Source organism: Neolamprologus brichardi, chromosome 7, assembly GCF_056152115.1.
Source record: "Neolamprologus brichardi isolate AB-2024 chromosome 7, ASM5615211v1, whole genome shotgun sequence".
In the NCBI taxonomy this organism is placed as follows: Eukaryota; Metazoa; Chordata; class Actinopteri; order Cichliformes; family Cichlidae; genus Neolamprologus; species Neolamprologus brichardi.
This window is the reverse complement of record NC_142110.1, coordinates 48202242-48219498: the sequence shown is the minus strand read 5'-3', so window position 1 is coordinate 48219498 and position 17257 is coordinate 48202242. Positions and strand designations below refer to the sequence as shown.

Sequence of the window (17257 nt, the reverse complement as noted above, 5' to 3'; positions counted from 1 at the left end):
TTTAACCTTACCAAACTATGATTCAGTGTAACAAAGGTAAACCTTGATAATACCCATCATCAATATGTAACTGATAAATTAAGGTTAACAGTTAATAGTTTGCGAAAGGTTAACAAATCTTATAAACATTATTTCAGCTGATATTAAGTTAAAGTTTACACTTGTTTAAAAGCATATGAGCGGGTGGCTGGACTGTGAATCTGAATAAACCTGGAACTGCTTTTTCCACTATTATTGTATTTCTTTTTTATATACATCTAGTCAGGATTCACTTTTGCTTTTCTTTAGTTTAGTTGTTTGGTTAGGTTAAGGAAAAGATCATGGTAAATGGTTTTTAACCCTGCATGGCTTAAGATTATCTAGTGCATTCAGACTTCACTTTTGTTCTTTGTCATGCCATGTAAATCTTCATTATGAAGCCTTAATAACAGTGAAATGCATAAAATTGACAAAAAATATACTTCAGGTAATTGTTACTGTCGCTTATAATACCTGTTACAATGTATCAGGTATTATGACGCAATACCTGATACATTGTAACCAGTGATAGGAATAACGGCGGTTGAAGCTGTCTTCAGCTTACCGCATCTTATATCAGTTGCACGAAAGTAGCTGAAATAAATCTGGATGCTACAGCTTTAAGCAGCTGCGCGGGCCCCCGCGGGCAGTTATCACTTTCTGGCAGACAATTACTTTTTGGCACAACACCTCGAGCTAGGGGGCAAAACAATCGCATGAGTGCTGCTGTTTGACCGAGGAAGAATAAAGTAGTCATGGTAAGCCAAACACATGACCACTTCAAGATGACAAAGCATTGTGTGGATAGGCCACGTAAAACCAGAGTCATGATAAACAATATATACGCGGCGTTTTTTCCTCAATCGTTTCGTCACTTTTACTGTCTATGGACAGCGCAACAGGACATTTGGATGTTTAGGGAGAGGGGGAAGTTTCAGGAGTGATGGCGAGAGAGATAGAGAGAGAGAGAGACAGCAGAAAAAGAGAGAGAGTGAGTTTGGAGATGTGAGAGATTTGTGACATTTAGCGTGTTTGGAGTGTGTAGTTAATGTGTTGTCTTGTGTAGTTAGTGTGTAGTGTTGTGGATAGTTTTGTGTTGTGTGTCAGAACAATGAGGCGACTGCTGTCTCCAGGTAAAAAACAGGAGTGATACACCTGCTGCTGTCAGACCTGCAGGTGTCAGGCTGTGATGTTTTCCTTTATAGTGGACAGAAATTATTTTTTGGAGTGGCACAAATAATTTGTGTGGCATCTTATTTAATGGAGAACACCTGATGGTTATGTAAATAGTTTGAAATGGTTATTTAAAAAAGGGGTAGGGTAAATGGCTGCAAACAACTTTGTTGTTTGCAAAACTTGTACATAGGATTTTAAAATTGACAATTTATATTTGCATTTAAAGTTATGAAATATGATTCATTACACATGTTTGTGGTTGGTACAGTAAAAATATAACTTTCTACTCGGATTTTATGTTTTTTTGCCTGATTTCAGATCAATTGTGTTAATACAGTATGTCAAAATGAAAACATAACTGTAACTTCAGACACGTGAGGTTGTGCTGAAAAGAATGATACCAAACAAGGCAAAGTAAATAGTTTTTAAAGGTGAAATGTAGAGGTCAAATCAAAAGTAACTAAAAATGGCCAATTATACCCTGGACCCCAGAGGGTTAATTTTTTTTTTTTTTTTAAGTAACGCAATAGTTACTTTTCAAGTAATTAATTACTTTTAGAATCTTGTAACTCGGTTACTAACTCAGTTCCTTTTTTGAAGAAGTAACTAGTAACTATAATTAATTACTTTTTTAAAGTAACTTGCCCAACACTGATTATAACTGATAATATATAATTAATACTGTAAATTTGTATCATAAAATATAACAAGTAAGCATAAATTCAAACATCACAAATGACTAAACATTCATTCTCATTTTATTGTCTGTCAACAATTAAAACAAATGACACGCTACTGACAAAAGTTTCATAAACTACTTTTTAATATTGAGCATTATGAGGCGCTACCTGTTGTTGGGAAGGAGAAATACAGCAATGTGACAGCAGAGTTAATGCTATTAAATTACAAGTATCTCAGTGAAAGATTAGAAAGGGAGAAAGGGAAATCATTCCATTAGATTTGTTAACGCTAATAAGACAAATCTAATATCAGTATCTTAGCTGCAAATACCAATATGTAATACAAAGATGATATTAGATTGGTAATTTATGAGAAGGCTGTGGCTGCGTGTTTTTTGCAATATGGTGGAGTGAGAGAAAAGGAGATTAGATGTGAAAACGTGAAGTAAAATCTGTAATCTAATTTGGGATCACGCAAACATTCATAGTGCAGAAATGCAAACATAACACATACACATATAACTTAAAGGAGAGGGGAATATTTATCTATAGCTGGTGATAATCAGTCTGAAAGGATGAAGGTCTACTTATTTCTGAGTCCAAGTAATGATAATAAAAACTTGTTAATATTAACTTACCAAAAAATTTAATACATTTTGATCTGCGTTGTCCCTTTACTAGTGCTTGCTACATAAACCCAAACAATAAACACATTTATATATACAAAGACAGGAAAATGAACACATCTCATTTCTTATTAACATATACTTACAGATATTCTGAATATCTGATAGGATTTTTATTTGACATGACGAGTTTATACAGTATACAACACTGTACTAAAGTTTTGACCCAACGCTCATTTGTTTATATTTTGGTTGGAAAACAAGAAACACCTGGAACAATTTATTGAAACATGTATGATCATACATGAAAAATACCGTAAACAAGGCAAAATAGAGTTTGTATTGTACAGTTTTTTTTTTTTAACACAACCTGAACTAGGCAAGTTTTCTAATGTTTAAGCAGTTTTCAAAAATAGTCCTCCAGGCTTCCTGAAGGGAATTCCAAGGCTCTTCTTTGAATGTCAGCTACCTTTTGTTCCATTTTCTGTCAAGCTGTTCCCACACTGCTAATTCTGAGGTCCGGCTCTGGAGAGGCCAATCCTTGACTGTTCTATTGTGTGTTTATCTATCCAGGTATGCTTTTACTGCATGAGCAGTATGTTTAGGATCAATGTCATGCTGAAAAATGAAGCTGTTGCCAGTCAGATGTTTTCAGATGGTATTAAATGGTGAATTAAAATCTGATGGTGCTTTTTTGTGTTCTGTGGTGTTGGGGAATTTTTGACAAGATTCCCAACACCACTGACTGAAATGCAGCTCCAAGCCATTCAGTTTGATTCAACTGAATTTTATTTATATAGCACCAGATCACAACAGCTGCCTGGAGGTGCAAACCATGACATAGCCTTCACTGTGTTTTACATATGGCTGTAGACACCCACCATTCTACATATTTCCACTTTGAATCAAATATTTTAAATTTTGATTTATTACTCCATCAGACCTGTTGCCACCGATCTTGTGTAATTTGGCATGCCTCAGCCTTCTCTCCCTGTTTCCCTCCTGAAGAATGGCTTCTTGACAGCCACCCTTCCACTGAGGCCATTTCTGATGAGGCTTCAGCGACCAGTAGCTGGATCAGCTGAAGGGCCAGATGCATCTCTCAGGTCCTGTGTCTTTGCTGGATTTTTTCCTATTTCTTAGGGACATGGCTTATAGCTGCTGTTCATCTTCTGTAGACAGTTACAAAGTGAAATATTTCTCTGAAATTGGTACATAAAATAAAGTTCCAAGTACTAAATTGATCAAAAAAGTAGGCAATGTCTACAGATAAACCTTTGAAAGACCTTCAGGAAGCCTGAAGAACTGTTGCTCAAGACTGCTTTCTTGGAAGCAAAATGTGAAGAAATGAAGAGTTGCTAAGGACTTTTTCCGATATACAAATTTATACAGATTTTTGACACCGGTATTTTAGGAAAACAAAGGCATTCTTATCAAAATAACACAGATTCAGCTAACCTTTTGCACAATGCAGAATATTTTGTGAGTAAGAGAGCTTAAAAAATTCAGCCAAACATCATCAAGGAAGAAGTATGCTGTATGAATTGCAACGACAAGTCAGCTTATTCACTGCTTTGGAGAAGATCCTGGGTTTTCCACCTGCATGGTCTTTGTTGGGTTTGTTTTCTGACTCTAGTCAGAAGTATTCTTTATTATATCTGGTATTCCTTATTTTACTCTGCCATTTTGACCAGATATCGTTATTCCTTTTCGCCTTTGTCTAACCCATTCACCTACTTTTGTGTTCATGCCTCTACAGCATTCTTCAGGAAAGAAATGTTATGTGTCATTGTATGTTGATGAGGGATTGCCATAAAGTCTGTCTGTCTGTCTGTCTGTCTGTCTGTCTGTCTGTCTATCTATCTATCTATCTATCTATCTCTCTCAGTTTGGAGCTCATTATAGACAAATCAAAGTATGTGCTTCCATTGTTCTCTTTGGTTGATCTTTTCTTGTTATGGTATCACTTGTGGCAATGTCATGTATCATTGTCAGTACTTAAAATAATTTACTTGTCAAACTAACCTTGACCAGCAATACTTTCTCAAATCAAAATTCAGATTCCATCTTCTACAGTCAGAAAAGAAGTTCCAGTACTGTCAGGATGACAAGGAAGGATGTCTGGTGGGGGGCAAAGACAAGACAGGAATATCAAGCAATGCTTTCCACCAAAGGGAAATAACCGGCCCTATCTACTAAAAATTATGTCCCTATCCAACCCCAAGACACTGTAAATTATGCTGCAAAGCAAACACATTTTCTAGTCTTATATCAGATCAATTGGAGTTAATATTACGAATGTATCTGTTTTAACTCTAGCAATGATATTTTTCACAACCCAAAAAAGTACATTTAGTTAATCAAAAACAGCAAGGGAAAATGTAATGTAGAAGTCAAACAGTAATACAAAATTAAGTGAAAATAGTAATAGTCCTATCGAGGAAGACAAACCCAAGTTACCAGGGTGAAATTATGCCTCACACATGCCTCATTCACTCCATCAACTCCTCAGGGTTCTCTTTAATATGCTGGCCTTTTCTTGGAGAGAAAATATACTTTCTTTTCCTGATGAGAATTTAACATGTATACATTTTAACTTTAAAAGGATTTACTGGTGTGCGTTCTTTTCGCTGTTCTTGTCACACTAGATTGAGATTAAAATTTCCTGATCACTGCTAATGCTCTTATGCCTTTTTTCTGTCTTTTGCCTCTTTAGATCTGTGATGCAGTGGCTCAACAGGGTTCAGTCTTTCCTGTACTGCAATGAGAATGGGTTTTGGGGGACCTTCCTGGAGAGCCAAAGGACGTGTGTGTGCCACACAGGTGTCACACTGTGCCAGCGACCCATACCATGTGTCATAGGTGGAAACAACAGCTGTGCCATGTGCAGCCTGGCAAACATCTCACAATGTGGCTCATGCAACAAGGGCTACAAGTTGTATCGTGGTCGCTGTGAACCTCAGAATGTGGACTCAGAACGTAGTGAGCAATTCATCAGCTTTGAAACTGATCTGGACTTTCAGGACTTGGAACTCAAATACCTGTTACAGAAAATGGATTCACGTTTGTACATTCATACTACTTTCATTAGTAATGAGATCCGACTAGAGACATTCTTTGACCCACGCTGGCGTAAGCGCATGTCCCTGACTCTCAAAAGTAACAAAAACAGGATGGACTACCTCCACATGATAATTGGTTTATCAATGAAGATCTGCCAGATGCGAAACAGCAGCATTGACCCCATGTTCTTTGTTTATGTCAACCCATTTAGTGGTAGCCACTCTGAAGGCTGGAGCATGCCCTTTGGTGAGCATGGTTACCCACGCTGGGAAAAGGTACGGCTGCAGAACTCCCAGTGCTTCAACTGGACTCTTGTACTGGGTAACCGGTGGAAGACCTTTTTTGAGACGGTGCACATTTATTTGCGTAGTCGTGCCAAGGTCCCAACTGGCCTCCGCAATGATACAGGACAGGGCCCGGTGGACCTTGCAGACCCGAACAAGCGCCAGATCTACATAAAAATTTCTGATATCCAAGTTTTTGGTTACAGCCTGCGCTTTAATGCAGACTTGCTTCGTAGTGCTGTGCAGCAGGTTAACCAGTCATACACACAAGGTACACAGTTTTACTCCTCCTCATCTGTTATGCTCCTCTTATTGGACATTAGGGATCGGATAAACCGTCTAGCGCCTCCCTCTGCACCTGGCAAACCCCAGCTGGACCTCTTCTCTTGTATGCTAAAGCATAGGCTCAAGCTCAACAACAGCGAGATGATTCGAGTGAATCATGCATTGGACATGTACAGCACAGAGATATTAAAACAGTCTGATCACCTGACTGCTAAACTCTGTTGAACATTCACATAAGGACAGCAAATTTAACAGAAACACCCGACAAATGAACTATGGGGGTATATTACTCTTACTTTTTTTCTCTTTTTCATTTTTTGACCTTTTCTGCCTTTTGATGTAATATTAACTTTGTAAGCATAATTCTTAAAGAGAAAAAGGAAAAGGCAGTGATGAAAAGCTTTTCTGGCATATTAAGAAGAATACTGAAACAACTATAAGGACTGTATCATATTTGTCCCAGCATGTCTGTAAATCCCTAAAAGAACTTAAAATGAGAAAGAGACAGAAAAAAAAACAACAAAACAAAAAACATGACATTTATGTACTGGTAAAAAAGAGGCCTTGATTTTACTCTGAGGGATCAAAGGTTATATCTGAAACTGCCATTCTTTATTGAAAAAAAAGGAAAAAAAAACATTTTTAAAAGAAATAATGATAACACAAGGGCAGACCAGATATCACTTCATTCTAGCTAATGAGCTAAACAACAGTTTAATATTCAAAATGTTTATACATCGTAAGGATTAAGTATCCCTAGTGAGTAAGTAGTCAACACATTACTGATAGACTTTATTACATTTCAGACCCACGGTGAATCTGCATTGCTCTTTGTGAGTTATGAGGCACTCTGTCATTGTTCTGACACATAAGGCACACAGCAGGGCAGTAATGGATAGTCATGTCAAAACAAAAGCCAGCTGTTTATATATACATATGTGGTTGAATGTGTGTGTATGCGAGAGCGTGCGCTTGTGTATATCCTTTTTATTATTATTATTATTATTATTATTATTATTATTTGGCTTGATGCTTATTGCTGTTTGTTAATTGAATGTGTCATTTGAGATTGACTCCAGTCTTTGCTAATTCTTGCATTTGGAGCGCTTCTTCCCGTGTTTGAAATTCAAGCTGTGTTTTCCACAAGGCAGTACCTCCTGGTGCGTGAGTGCAATATTGTGGTCTGAAGATTTAACAATCAATGCTATTTTGTACAGCTTTGCAAAATGTACATGTTGTGACTGCTGATTTGTGGAGCTTTTCAGCACCAAGAGCAAAATGTAAGCATTCATCATTCAGGCACGTTTGCAAGACAATTTAAAGCCATACACTTCCCTGAGGTAGACATAAAGTAAAGTAAGTTCATAACCTTTATTCACTTCATAACACATGGAAAAAATGTTCAAGTTATATGTTTTTGTTTTAGTCCCTCAGCTGATTTCAGATAAGAGCACAGCAAAAGGGAAGTTGACAGAGGAGAGTGTATATTATATTGAATAGGAATGTCTTGTAAAGCCATTGATTTTTCATGTTGTTACACAGCGGGGAAAAAAAAAAGAAAAATATGAAGAAATGGTTGAATACTAAAGTATAAAATACCCTTTTGGCAGTGTTTAATCTGTACGCTTTTGATGGCCATGTGTATAAATGTCTGTTTTCCTTTTGCGATATGAAATCAATAACATTTTTTGCATGTTGCTGGAAGCATCAACAACTCTCATCATCCAAATGAAATATAAAACACTACCTATGTATTAATGGTCAAACTTTATTTGGGTAATCCAATGCTGAAATATTTCTACTACTGTTAACTTTTTGTAGGTCTAGTCCTTTGCTTGGATGTTTGTTAACAAAGATGTTGTACAACCAAGTTGGTCTGGCCATTTTCGGGAGTTCAAACTTTAAAAAAAAAAAAAAAAAAGAAACGGGGGACATTGAGTAGTTGCTGTCATCTAAGCCAAACTCTGTAAAACAAAACAAAAACAGAAAAAAACATTCCTCCCGGTGTAAAAGCTGTCAAAAATCCATATTTTTCCATGTGTTCCGCCAACATTAATATTATTTTTTTTATGTGCTAGTCTCTTGATGTAGATAGTTTAGCAGTATTAGTACTTTAGTTCAATTATATGTTCTTTTAACCTAACTTGGTTCTTACATTGTAATGACACTAGTCTATTGGGTCAGTCGTAAGTGTAGACAGTGGTAATGAGTTATGATTTTCATCTGGGTGACAACAACAATGACGGTGTAATTCCTAAACTAAGCCCTGGACTAACATGTCATTACATTTACTCAGCTTTAGATTTCACTGCGTCAGAATTCCAACTTGAATAGTATCAGTATCTCATCTAACTTTGTTTTACAAAGATTACTCGTATGTTTTCTTATTATGTTGCCAGTCTTGTGAAGCATGTTTATTGCCTGGGAGGTGCTTTTTTTTTTCTTTTTCTTTTTTTAATCACAACTGACTATAAAGCATTATTACAAACTAAAATTACATTCAGGAGATATAATTGCTAATAGCGGAATAGGTTGATTTGTATAAGTTTGGATAACAACAGCTCAGCTTGTCAGCCTTTGCTCTATTTTGGTGAATTAATCGAGGCTGTGTCATAAAAACAAGTTCTGTTGTAGCACTAGGTCAGTTAGTTCATGTTCACATGGTAATGGTGTGTTCAGAGCAAACTCAAGCAGAATCACATATGTTCAGAATTTACCAGAATCCCATAATTCAGTCTACTGTTCTCCAAGGTTTATCTAACTTTTTCAGTTTCTGTATAAAAGAAGTTACATCATATAACTCCAGATGCCCGTACATAGCAACAATGGACTAGGCATCCATTTGTGATTGTCAGTGATGTCAGGAGAATATCATCATTGGCATATTTTCATGCATGTGGAAAACTTTAGGCAAATATCAAACAGAGCTGAGGCTGACAAGGTGATGCCCTAAAATGTCCCTATATATATACACATTTCTTGATTGTTTAGCATCATTATTGGACTATCCAAATGAATTGTCTCCATTTCATTATTATTATTATTATTATTATTATTATTATTATTATTATTATTATTATTATTATTAAGTGCCTGTTATTGATCCCTTTAACATGTTTAGACCTGGAGTAAAACTTTGAGATATTAAACAAAAGAATGACACTGAATTACTTTCAGAATTTAAGACCATATATGTTGAAATATACTCTTATTGTCCTCCTGGCAGCTACGCCGTCGGGTGTGCGCATGTGGGGAAGCTGACCACCAGACAGAGACAACAGATGACTCAAAGTAATGGTGGATATTTATTGTCTCCTGCTGTACAATATATCTGTAAATATGAACACTGTTACAGTAACATTGCTCTGCTACAGTAACAATATTATAAAATATAACAGTATTGAAAGGGAATACAAAGACTACTTCAAAAAGGCCCTCCATTTGAGTACATTAGCACAAAGTACAGGGCACTCATGTCTTATGTATCTAATTAGAATCATGATCATTTATGACTGTTTTTATATTGTCAAAGTGTATATTAAAATTTAGTTTTGAACCACTTGCAAGATCCATAAAACAAGCACATTTTCTTGTATGGCATTATGCTACCACAGTGTTGCTTATTGTATATGTATCCATGGATATGTCTGATAATGATTTTTACACCTAATACCTTGCCTATGTACTTATTTTGCTATTCTTTTGGGATCATTATCAGCTTATTTTAAATGAATGTTTCATATAATAATCTATTTCTCATTAAAATGCTATATTTAATAAGAAGAGCAATGCTTGTTTGTACAAATTTCCTATATGAAGTTTTTTGCACATCTTTAAAGTAACCTAGTTTTGCCATAGTTGCAATGGTAAATGAACGGCTGGATAATAAGTTATTTGTTTGGCTACATTTTTATTTTTTTTGTTTGCTTGTTGCTTAACCTCAGTGGGTTTTTTTTCTCTTATCATACAAATCAAACTGGTGTGTTCATCTGCTGAACTTTTGTAAAAGCATTCTGTGGCTAAAAGCGGTGCTAACACAAAGTTGGTAGAAAATGTTTTGGGTTTGATTTGTTAAAGGCCTCTGTGAGACCACACAAAAGCATAGAGGATGCAGTCTCACTTTTTATTTCAAAAGAAAAAAACTTTTAAGGGAATAGTATTGTATTTTGTATATATTCATTTAGTTTTCTTTGGTCTTTTAAAAGTACTTTAAGAATTTTGTAGTACAATAAAAATTATGTGATAATCTTGAAAGAAAGGCAGATGTGAAATGTAAAAGCAAAATCAGAGATCAAATGGAACATGATATTTGAATGCAGCTTTTTGAGATATTTAAAACTCCTCTATAGCTATATCATTTCCTAAATGATGCTAATACAAATAAAGACAATAGTGCTTCAGGCATAGTTTTAAGGATAAAGACATTTTATAAAAGTCTAACTTTGTTTGACATTTAAGAAAAAGTTCAAAGTAATATGATATTTAGAATCCTTATACATCCCTTATACGTGCTTATATGTTGTCATTGCAAAGAATGGTAGTAAGAAACATGGCATTATTACCTCTTTGTTATCATATCAATCTATTGACCTTAAAAGACAGGTCAGAGGTCAAAGGTGATATGACACGGGGTAAAAATGCATTACAAATACATACAGTGGGGCAAAAAAGTATTTAGTCAGCCACCGATTGTGCAAGTTCCCCCACTTAAAATGATGACAGAGGTCAGTAATTTGCACCAGAGGTACACTTCAACTGTGAGAGACAGAATGTGAAAAAAAAAATCCATGAATTCACATGGTAGGATTTGTAAAGAATTTATTCGTAAATCAGGGTGGAAAATAAGTATTTGGTCACCTCAAACAAGGAAAATCCCTGGCTCTCACAGACCTGTAACGTCTTCTGTAAGAAGCTTTTCTGTCCCCCACTCGTTACCTGTATGAATGGCACCTGTTTGACCTCATCATCTGTATAAAAGACACCTGTCCACAGCCTCAACCAGACAGACTCCAAACTCCGCCATGGCCAAGACCAAAGAGCTTTCGAAGGACACCAGGAAAAGAATTGTAGACCTGCACCAGACTGGGAAGAGTGAATCTACAATAGGCAAGCAGCTTGGTGTGAAAAAATCAACTGTGGGAGCAATCATCAGAAAATGGAAGACATACAAGACCACTGATAATCTCCCTCGATCTGGGGCTCCACGCAAGATCTCATCCCGTGGGGTCAAAATGATCATGAGAACGGTGAGCAAAGATCCCAGAACCACACGGGGGGACCTGGTGAATGACCTGCAGAGAGCTGGGACCAAAGTAACAAAGGTCACCATCAGTAACACACTACAACGGCAGGGAATCAAATCCCGCAGTGCCAGACGTGTTCCGCTGCTGAAGCCAGTGCATGTCCAGGCCCGTCTGAAGTTTGCCAGAGAGCACATGGATGATACAGCAGAGGATTGGGAGAATGTCATGTGGTCAGATGAAACCAAAGTAGAACTTTTTGGTATAAACTCAACTCGTCGTGTTTGGAGGAAGAAGAATACTGAGTTGCATCCCAAGAACACCATACCTACTGTGAAGCATGGGGGTGGAAACATCATGCTATGGGGCTGTTTTTCTGCCAAGGGGACAGGACGACTGATCCGTGTTAAGGACAGAATGAATGGGGCCAAGTATCGTGAGATTTTGAGCCAAAACCTCCTTCCATCAGTGAGAACTTTGAAGATGAAACGAGGCTGGGTCTTCCAACATGACAATGATCCAAAACACACTGCCCGGGCAACAAAGGAGTGGCTCCGTAAGAAGCATTTGAAAGTCCTGGAGTGGCCTAGCCAGTCTCCAGACCTCAACCCCATAGAAAATCTGTGGCGGGAGTTGAAAGTCCGTGTTGCTCGGCGACAGCCCCAAAACATCACTGCTCTTGAGAAGATCTGCATGGAGGAATGGGCCAAAATACCAGCTACCGTGTGTGCAAACCTGGTAAAGACCTATAGTAAACGTTTGACCTCTGTTATTGCCAACAAAGGTTATGTTACAAAGTATTGAGTTGTATTTTTGTTATTGACCAAATACTTATTTTCCACCCTGATTTACGAATAAATTCTTTACAAATCCTACCATGTGAATTCATGGATTTTTTTTTCACATTCTGTCTCTCACAGTTGAAGTGTACCTCTGGTGCAAATTACTGACCTCTGTCATCATTTTAAGTGGGGGAACTTGCACAATCGGTGGCTGACTAAATACTTTTTTGCCCCACTGTATATTTACAAAATTCTAAACATAGAACTAATTAGTGATAGGCTCCAAGTCCTTGCATTTAGTGGTTCACTTTAAGAGAAAAAGGAGTAATAATAATAGTCTTTAATATACTTCAGTACACATAAAGCAACTGGTAAACATGACTTCAAAAAAATAAAAAAAACCATGTTTAAAGAGCCCATAGTTTGCTTTGGGACACTTTACATTTAGTTTATTGTGTTTTCTGCATGCTATAAGTCTTCAAAGTTGCCAAGCTTAAATTCCACACAAAGTTGTTTTTTCATACACACACAAGAGGAAAAGACATAGAAAAGAAAACTGCCTAAAATGCCTCATTTGCTTTCCAGCTTTGTAATCTCTGTCTTATCTACACCACCAACAGCTAGTTTTGCACACTCTCAGACAATGAATGAGTAGCTGCCTCAAAGTTGGACGTTTTTAATTATCCACCTAGTCACTTATCTCACTCTGGAATGGAAGACCCAATGGAATAAAATTATTTTTGATGGACAGAGTTACAGTCAGGAAAAACTTTTCTGCTGAGAGTTAGAAATTCTGCAAAGATACAAACGGATTTGAAATCACAAAAAAATGTGTGAATGTGAGTTGCTAGCCATTTTTTAAATATTTCCTATAGCTATCGTCATTATCTTAAAACGAATTAACACAACCACTCTAAAAGTTGCTATTCACATAATCTTTTTTTTTTTTTTTTTTTGTAATTTCTGCGTTGCAAGATTGCAGCAGGTATGGAAGGATGACATGTTTTTAAACAAAAAGATATATTATTTGTTTAATTCACCACAGGTTGTTCCTTTATAGACATTGTTCTGCCATCTTAGTCTGTGATTTGAACTAAAAGGATAGGTTTTACAAAATGAAACTGAAGGAAAGCTTTTAAGATAATTTGATTCAAATACAATGTAAGTGAAGCAGCTGTTCTAACAGTTACAGGACACACTCCAAAGAGCTTTGCACTCAAGCCACGCAGAAAATTCCAGGCTACTTTATTAAAAATACATAAATAAATAAGTCAACATAAAAAAAACATATCCAGGTAATTTTGGTTAAGTCACTTTCCTCCTGTCTCTCTGGGTTATACCTAATTGAACGAGGAATATATAAGTTCTAAGAAAGCAGTCTAAATAAGTCACAAAAGACTACACTGTGATTCTAACTGTAATATTTGAATACTGTGGAGAGGCAGCCTTAATGTTATGGATGTAGTTACTGAAGTTATTTTGGTTGCTTAATTTTCCAACTCCAGGTCGCACATAATTTTCATTGAATGTGCTTGTATTTGTATGTGGGACCAAGAAAAATAAGTGGCCTGATACGTGCCTGATGTCTCATCTATACGATGCTCAGTTGTTGGAGCACAGCAGGGTGTATGACCTTTATGTCATTGTTGGTGAGATCCCACACTGAGTGTCATATTGACACTGCTGAGGAATTGGGGCACCTCAGACAGCCTATGCTTTCTGCCAAATTATTAAAAGGTCACAGACCCTTAATTGATTGGAGTCAGTAATTATTATCCTTTCTCCAGGGAGCCCTTGTATTGTATTTAAGCCACACTCAGTCCTAAGAAGTGTTGGGTTTACTACTACAGACATCTTTTTGGGATCCTATATTTCAGAAAAAGCAAAAGAGAAAACTCTCTTTCTTGAGATGCTTTTCTAAGAAGAAAATTAAAGACAACTGCAAAGAGGGTGCCAAGCGCACTAGCTCCTGTTGCCTAAGAGAAAAGGATTCAGGAGAAGGGTGCTGGTCCCCCATCTCCTCAACACCCACAATGGATAACTCCAGTACCTGAATGTTTCCTTTGATGAGTATTTCTGTTCTGCTCAGTCTCATTGTCCTAAAACAGGGTTAACGGCAGTCAAAACGATAAACTCCAGTTTTTAAACTTTTCTCTTGAATATTAGTATTTGCATGCACCTAAGATTGCCATGTACCATTTGAGAATAATTCCAAAACTGACAACAATATTAACTGAAGGAATGCATTGCATGTAAATGGAGTTGTGATATGCTTCAGTAATAACTAATCAAATCACCCACTTCAAAAGTGACACAGAAATGCAGGTTGTATTTCCCATATCACATATTGGTGTACAGATTTAATGTATAATGTAAAAGTATCTTGTGTCTACTGAGACCAACCATTCACACCTCTTTTGAATACGCGAGAAGTGCTACCCAGTACTGGTAATAATGGTACCAGGAAATGGACCATGATGCACTGATGCCCCTCATTCTCTCAGAGGATCTGGCTGCCTCTAGGGCCCCTACAGGAAATGTTTATATATGTATCTGTGCAGGCCAGGATGTCACCTCAATAGGTAGTTTTGCTATTTGGTGTGAAGTAAACATTTGGCCTCTCTACCCACCATCACTACACCTGGAGCACTTCCTCACTGGCACCTCCTTTGCATCAGTATTCCTTGCGAATGCAGACCAGAGGGAAGTGTGGGCAAAAAAAAAAATGCAGTGAAGACACCCGTTAGTTTGGTTTGAAACCTGAAATATCCATTGAGGAGACTGCAACCAGTGTTTTAGCAACATTTTATTTGGTTCCCTTAATCATGCCACATGTGGGCAGTCATGTCATGCTACTGGGCCGCTGTCCAATTGATTCTACTTACCTTTCATTGTTTTGAAGTTTGAAATAAAATAGTTTGTAAACTAATACTAAAACTAACATTTCAGTTAATTAGCTTTTAAACACACTCTCTTTGTTAGTGGTTAACCACTGTGTGGTTCTATTTCTGGTTGTTGACTACTCTGTAAACAAAGAGAGATTTTGCCTCATAGGCCATGCAGAGTCTGCTGGTACCAATGCTCACCTCTCCTCCTGGCTGTTCTGGATGCCTTTGTTTGACAGAGAAAACCATCGGATCTCCATCCTCTGCCAAATCCTAGAGAATGAACTATTGCTGACTCTTTCTTTGCTGTAGAAGCATTTTACAGTCTATCACCACACATCCATGGGTTGGTTAGGGTTAGGGGGTTATGTGTTTCACTAAACACATAATCACACAAAATCAATCATAATAATAATCAAGGTGCTAAGCAAGATTAAAATGTCTATTTAACCCAGTGGTAACTCCTGCCAATGATCAACCCTGAAGTTAACTGTCTCTGGGGTTGACCCTAGTGCTGGGAGTCACCCCGCTTGAATTCCTCACAAAGCTGACCAGGTCCAAGTTCATTAAACCATGCTTACCTCATGCTACAACTCTCATCACTGGTCACTTGATCATTAGAAATACCTTGGTTACTTTGCTCAATCATGGCATAGACATGTATGGTTAATTTATCTAGTTATTCTCCATTATACCACTACATAAACTCACAAAGTGAAAAATATTGCTACTGGGCACCTTACAACAGAATGATATATACATGTAATAATAATATGTTTACATGGAATGAAAATACAAATGGCAATGGAAATGGAATGTTTACATGGAAATGTAATGGTTTTAATACACATTCTACCCTGCTGGATTCACATCTTGTCTGTCGATCTAAATTTACCTGCAGGCTGATCATTTACCTGCAGGCTGATCATTTAACCTCAAGCTGCTGCCTTCATAGTAATTAATTTTTATTTGAAACGCAGACAGCTGAGAGATCGTTATTAACACATTATATAAAAGTTATAAATTATTTTGCATGTCAGTGAGTGAAATAAATATTTCATCCCCAAGTAAAACATGGCTTAATACTTGATGGACAAACTCTTGTTGACAAGCACAACAGTAAGACATTTCTTATAGTTTACACCAGGTTTACACAAATCTCAGGAGGGAATGTTGACCCACTCTTCTTTACAGAAACTCTCCAGATACTTTAGGTTTCTTGCCTGTCGCTTAGCAACTCTCCACACTTTTTCTGTAGTGCTGAGGTCTGGAGACTGGCTAGGCTACTCCATGACCTGAATGTGCTTCTTCTTTAGCCACTCTTTGGTTGGTTTGGCAATATGGTTTAGGTCACTGTCATATTGGAAAACCCATCCGTGACCCACCTTCAGTGTTTTGGGTGAGGGAAAGAGGTTTGTGTTCAAGATTTTACAGTACATGGTCCCATCTATTAGCCTCTCAATAGTGTGAAGTCATCCTCTACCCTTAGAATAAAAGCAGCCCCAAAGCATCTTGTTTCCACTTCTGTGTTTGACTATGGGACAGTGTTCTTTAAATCAGCAGGGTATTAAATTATTGTTTCCTCCACTGAATATCTATTATGTATATTATAATAATGATTAGCATCCACAAAATATCCATCCATCCATCCATCCATCTTCATCCGCTTTATCCGGGGCCGGGTCGCGGGGGCAGCAGCCTAAGCAAAGAGGCCCAGACCTCCCTCTCCCCAGCCACCTCCTCCAGCTCATCCGGGGGAACACCAAGGCGTTCCCAGGCCAGCCGAGAGATATAATCTCTCCAGCGTGTCCTGGGTCTGCCCCGGGGCCTCCTCCCGGTGGGACATGCCTGGAACACCTCACCCAGGAGGCGCCCAGGGGGCATCCTTGTCAGATGCCCAAACCACCTCAGCTGGCTCCTTTCGACGTGGAGCAGCAGCGGCTCTACTCTGAGCCCCTCCCGGATGGCCGAACTTCTCACCCTATCTCTAAGGGAGATGCCAGCCACCCTTCGGAGGAAGCTCATTTCCGCCGCTTGTATCCGCGATCTCGTCCTTTCGGTCACTACCCACAGCTCGTGGCCATAGGTGAGGGTAGGGACGTAGATCGACCGGTAAATTGAGAGCCTCGCTTTTACACTCAGCTCCCTCTTCATCACGACGGACCGGTGCAGCGTCTGCATTACTGCAGCTGCAGCCCCAATCCGTCTGTCGATCTCC

At 37.9% G+C, this 17257-nt stretch overlaps 1 protein-coding gene across 1 annotated transcript in view; it reads left to right on the top strand.

Annotated features, from left to right (window-relative positions):
* brinp1 (BMP/retinoic acid inducible neural specific 1) overlaps positions 1–9915 on the top strand; it is a 108491-nt gene extending 98576 nt beyond the window's left edge. The window contains exon 8 of the mRNA XM_087843754.1: positions 5217–9915. Coding sequence (XP_087699880.1) covers positions 5217–6357 — 1141 coding nt within the window. The 3' untranslated portion in view covers positions 6358–9915. The remainder of the gene's footprint in view (positions 1–5216) is intronic.
* Positions 9916–17257: the final 7342 nt, after the last annotated feature.